Source organism: Phascolarctos cinereus, unplaced genomic scaffold (genome assembly GCF_003287225.1).
Source record: "Phascolarctos cinereus isolate Bilbo 61053 unplaced genomic scaffold, phaCin_HiC Scaffold_1;HRSCAF=81, whole genome shotgun sequence".
NCBI lineage: Eukaryota > Metazoa > Chordata > Mammalia > Diprotodontia > Phascolarctidae > Phascolarctos > Phascolarctos cinereus.
In genome coordinates, this window is record NW_027555514.1 from 268990608 (window position 1) to 268996607 (window position 6000).

The window sequence follows — 6000 nt, forward strand, 5'->3', positions numbered from 1 at the left end:
CATTGTGATGTTATTTGTGCTATTTTGGTGCTTTCCTATCTGCACTGCCCATGCTGAGGGGGCCATCTTTGGTCTCTCTGGTCTATATCTTGTCAATGGACCCAAATGGCTCACTTAAATCCAATTCACTTGCAAGTCATGACACTACCTTCCTGATGTCGTGGTCTTTTCAAAAACAAAGGACAAATAACAATCTGTGAGGAGTAGTAGCTGCCCCACTAGGGACCCAACTAGCCAGTCCCAGTTGGGTAATGCAGCACCTTCCTTCCTTTATTCCTTCTCTCCTTCCTCTGCCTCTATCCACATAGGGAATCATGCCCTTACCTGCGGGTGTTCTGCCCAAAGGAATATAAATTTTGATCGCTGAAACCTTGCCATATATCTTGGGGTTTACAGGTTAGATTTTTTTAAGGACCATGCCTTAAACGCAAATCATTCTCACTCTCTTTGATTAGCCAATAATAGCTCCCAGCCTAAGCTTCACTTTGCCATTGTTTGGGCTATGATAGCTCATAGTAAGTGTAAATAGCAACTGTTTCTCTTTTGGCCAGAAACCCTGAAGGTCTTCCCCTACCAGATTGATTTTTTTTTTTGACTAGGTAAAAGATGCCATTCTTTGCCTCATTTCCTATCTAGCCTTAATCATTGAATGGTCATTGACTCAGTCAAACTGAGACCCAGGAAAGACCTGAACTTAAGAAGGCCAAGGTCTCCCACTGCATCTGAGGCCATCTCTAGTCATCCCAATCTATATCTCGCCACTGGACCCAGCTGGCTGTAGAGGAGAAAGTGAGGCTGGTGACTTTGTGCAGCCTTCTCTCACTTAAATCCAATTCACTTGCAAGTCATGACATCACCTTCCTGATGTCATGGTCCTCTTCAGAAATGAAGGACAAGCAATGCCCATACTGAAAGAGCTCAGTTCATCCTTCTCTATGTAGGTGTAGGACAATTCCAAAATATCCCATTACCTGTCCTCGAGGAAGGCGTTCTTGCTATTTCTAAGGAGCAAGGCTTCTTTGTGACCGCTGTATCTGTGAGGTCACTGAGGCCATTTTCATTTTCAGCAGAAAATGGATCGAGGGAAGCAGATGGCACCATTTCTAGCGTATAATTTCTCTTCTTTGGATAGGACTCCTGAAATAGAAGAGAGGCACCTCCATGATCAAAAAACTCAGCACCATTTGACATGTATAACACCCAAAGAGACAACCAGCTGCGTGGCTTCTTCCAAAACCGATGGCAGGAAAACTGATGAATAATCTGAATGAGGAAGACAATGTTGAGATTCCCAATATCTGGGAAGAGTTTTAAAGATTACAAATCAGATCATTATCATTTAACTTACATTCCAGTTAGTGATGAAAGCTAGCCTTAAATCCACAGAGGTCTGGGCTTAACACCTTTTGGAAATATACTGGACTTAAATGCACAAAATACAAAGGATTATAAAGGTAATTAATTATATTGAAATGATTTTTTAATGCTATTGCTTTTTAAATCCACAGACCCTAGGCTAACAATCTCTGATCTAAAGTGCTTAGTTGCAGAGAAGGTGCCATCCTACAATCCTGATCCTTCTTGATATATTGCCTTCATTTGACACTGTTAACCATTCTCTGCTCCTGGATACTGTCTTCTGTCTTGGTTTTCATGACATTGCTGTTTCCTGGTTCTCCTCTTATCTATCTGACTCCTCATTTTCTTTTGCTGGCTCATCCATATCATGCTTCCTGAACTGTGGGCATTTTCCAAAATCCTATCCCAGTCTCTTTTTCTTTCTACATTCTCTCTCCTGGTAATTTCATCTCCCTTCTTCGGTTTAAGTACCATCCCCATGTACATAACTCAAGAGAACTCACAAATATATACACAGATAGAAAGATAGTGATATATATATATATATATATATATATATATATAGGTATATATATGTAGGCACGTATATATCATACATAATATATGCACATACACATCTATATATGCATGCACATATGGCAATATGTGTGTATGTATGTATGTATGTATGTATTCAGTTATAGTCTCTCTCCTGAGCAACAATACCACATCACCACTCACCTACTGGACGTTCTAAACTGGATGTCCCAGAGACACATCCAAAACCAAACTCATTATCCTTTTCTAGCACAACTTCCTGTCCTCCAGCTTCCCTCTTTTATCAAAGGTACCGCCATCCTTCAGTGTCCCAAGTTCCTAACATTGACGTTATCTTCAATTCTCTAATCTCGCTTAGCACACATATCCAATCAGTTGCCAAACCTTACCATTTCATAGGATTTAGGGCTGGAATGGAGATTATAGATTTTCTGATCCAACCCCTTCATTTTAAAGAGGAAGAAACCGAAGCTGAAAGGAATGAAGAGATTGGCCCAAAATGACACATGATGGGAGGTAGCAGAGCCGGGTTTCAAACTTCTCATTCCAAAACGAATGCTCTTAATGCTCCATAATATACAATACAGGAAAGCCACAATTAAGCAGCCAAATTAATTTTATTTTCACACACTTTACTATCAAGACAAAAACATATTAGAAGAAAACATCATAGAACTGAGTTATCCCTTCTCTCCTCATTCTACAGCCCCTCAAAAAAGGGGGAAAAAACCCTTTCAGGACTTCTTTTAGGCTCAGTATAGTTTCAACTATCTCTCCTTTACTTTCTACCTACACATGTTTTTATTTTGGACCTGGCCTATGGCCTCTTTGGTACAGAGATCTACTTCCTGGGAGGAAACTCCCTTTATGAATACCAGCAACTACTCTACAGTTTCTGGCCTTAAAGTATGCCTGGGTGACTTACCCAAGGTCACAAAGCCTGAATATTTCAGAGACTTCAGAGAACAGACCAGAACCTACCTTCTCAATTCTGAAGCTAGCTTTCCCAGATCATTTTTCCTCTAATACTGTATGATGAAAATTCATTCTAAGAATAACGGCCTTTGGGCAACCCCAAGATCCTCAATCATTAATTGTTAATTTATTTCCAATAGAATCTACTGGATGAGACAGGAAAGTAAAGCTATTCTTTGAGAACTATTTCCAATAACATGGATTAACAAAATAGCAAATGCCCTAAGGAAAGCCATCAGGACAGAGAGGGTACTGCTATCCATGTGAGATGAGAAATAGTTGCAAACACTTACATTTAATCTAGAAAAGAGAAGACTCTGGGGAAAGATTTTCATTAGGAAGAACAATCCAGTGTATTCTGCTTGCTTCCAGGATGCAAGCCTACATTGGAAGGATTTTAGTTAAATTTTAACCAGCACTTTCTGACAATCAGAATTGGGCCACCTGCCTCACAATGTAGTGGAAGCCCCAATTTCTAGAAATACTTTCACAAGTTGTGTGTTTTGTCATTGTGTTTCTCCTTTGTTTTCAAAGAGGACCATAACATCAGGGAGATGATGACATGACTTGCAATTGACTTTGTTTAGAGTGAGGGAGGGCTGGGCAAAGCCACCAGCCTCACTTTCTCCTCCAGTGGCCAGATATTCATCAGGAGGACTGGCGATAACTCAGAAGGCAATGGGAGACCCTGTTCCTTTTAAGCTAAGGGCTTTTCAGGTTCTCACTTTGAGTGAGGCAACACTCATCCAGTGAATAGGCCTCTTTAAGAAGTGAGTCAAGGATGGTCCCTTTAATTTAAAAAAAAAATAAACAGGGAGGAAAAGACCCTCAGGAGGATCGTGGAAGAATATCGTAGAAATTTTCCCACGTCTTCTCCAGCATTTACCATTTTCCTGTTTTGTCACGTTGACCAACCTGATAGGTGTGATGGGGTACCTTAGAGTTGTTTTGATTTGCATTTCTGTAATCAATAGTGATTTAGAGCATTTTTTCTATGACTATAGATGGCTTTATTTCTTTATGTGAGAACTGCCTATTTATATCCTTTGACCATTTATCAATTGGGGAATGACTTGTATTCTTATAAATTTGACTTAATTGTCTATATATTTTAGAAATGAGGCCCTTATCAGAGAGACTGGTTGTAAAAATTCCCACTTTTCTACTTTCCTTTTAATCTTGGTTGTGTTGGCTTTGTGCAAAAACTTTTCAATTTAATGTAATCAAAGTTATCCATTTTGCATTTCATAATGCTCTCTATCTCCTGTTTGGTCATGAATTCTTCTGTTCTCCATAGATCTGATAAGTAAACTATTCCTTGTTCTCCCAGTTTGTTTATAGTATCAGCCTTTATATCTAAATCATGAACCCATTTTGACTTTATTTTGGTATATGGTGTGAGATTGTGGTCTATGCCTAGTTTCTGCCATACTCTTTCCCAGCAGTTTTTGTCAAAGAGTGAGTTCTTATCCCAGAAAATATATCCAGTTTCTTCAATAAATCTTTAAATGCCTCACACTCAAGGCTCTTCACCATCCTGGTTGCCTTCTTCTGGACAACCCACAGCTTAGCAATATAATTTTGAATTGTGGTGCAACATACTGAACACAGTATTCCATATGAGGTCTCTCTAGAGCATAGTACAGTGGAAACTTTTCCTGGAAGCTATACCCCTTTGACCCTAACCCAAGACCGAACTAGCTACTACACTTGACACTTGTGACTCATACTGAAACTGCAGTCCACAAAAAACCCCAGATTGTTTCCAAAACTGCTGCCTATCCATGCCTCATGATTAATGAAGTTAATTTTTTGTACTCAGTCCCTACTCAATCATATCATATTAGACTCATCTCAGTGCTCTAGCCTTTCTGTTGGTAATCCTTCCCAGTCTTCCAGAGAGGATTCTTGCTGCAAAAAGGAGATGAGTTCCAGGGTCCTTGAGGTCTCTACCAAGGCTAGAGTCCTGTGATTCCTTGCCATCTCTAAAGCATCATTCTAACAACTAGCTTTTAAAAAGCACAAAAATGCTTTTCTATAGCAGAAAACAGAAGAGTTAAAATGCCTTTTAAGTCACAGTAATGATCAAAAAAGGAAAGCCCGTGATAGGATAACCTTTAGTATGTTAGGGGAAAAAACAGTTGACTTTCCAGAAGCTTCTGAAAAGCCTTGAGCTAATTAAGAGATATTTACCACATTAGCTCACTTTTCTGAAATGTAATCCTCTGGAAAAGCAACACATCTCAGAGCAAGAGGTTAGTATTAATGTGGTTTAATTACCACCTAGAGAAATGACAAGTGCACAGCACTGAGCATGTATAAATAGACCTAATAAAGGAGGCTTGGGTTCAAGCACTGTTTGTTAATTAGAACATAATGCTTTTCTGACAGTATGGAAGAGTTTTCTTTATTTTTCTAGTCTCTTTCTTGCTTTCCTTGAGCAATGACAGTGGATGAAAAGTTCAACTGAGGAAAAGGCTAAGTGGAAAAAAGGAAGGTGAAAATGAGGTAAATTTTCCTGGCAATGACACATTCAAATAAGAAATAGGGAGGAGTTCGTGTGAGATAAGGTTGGAGTTTCATGTCTTTACCTAATATTTGAACATTTCTAACTCCATTTGGAACCTCTGTGAGCACAATCAACATGACTCAAATATCAGAAGGAACAGTTTATGGGAGAGACTTCATGGTGTAGCAGAGAGAGCCTTGGCACTGGAGTCAGATGGCCTTGGTTCAAATCCCACCTTTGATCCTTACTGCCTGTGTGACTTCAAGCAAGCCACTTAAACCTCTTTGGGACTCAGTTTCCTCTTCTGTAAAAGGAAGGGGTTATCCTGGCTGGACTTTAAGCTCCCTTCCAACTCTAAATCTGTGATGCTGTGATCCCTTCGTGGGTAAATATAAATCAAATCAGTGCCAGCAAAAGCAGAATGGTTTATTATAATTTATTATAAAATTTATCCAAGAAACATTTATTAAGTACCTGCTATATATACACTCATAATAATTTCTGTCATATAGGTTTAGTTGGAGAGGCTTTCAAAGATGATATCAGCCTCCCTGCCACCACCCCCTCCACTGCATTTTGAGTATTTGAACTAAAGAGACTTGAACAATTTCATGCAACAG

At 39.3% G+C, this 6000-nt stretch overlaps 1 protein-coding gene across 1 annotated transcript in view; it reads right to left on the bottom strand.

Moving 5' to 3' along the window:
* The window catches only part of LOC110202710 (ankyrin repeat and sterile alpha motif domain-containing protein 1B-like), a 262667-nt gene extending 261535 nt beyond the window's left edge, over positions 1 to 1132 (bottom strand). The window contains exon 1 of the mRNA XM_020978977.2: positions 972 to 1132. Within this exon, the coding sequence (XP_020834636.2) occupies positions 972 to 1101 (130 nt within the window). The 5' untranslated portion in view covers positions 1102 to 1132. The remainder of the gene's footprint in view (positions 1 to 971) is intronic.
* Between the last annotated feature and the right edge of the window lie 4868 nt (positions 1133 to 6000).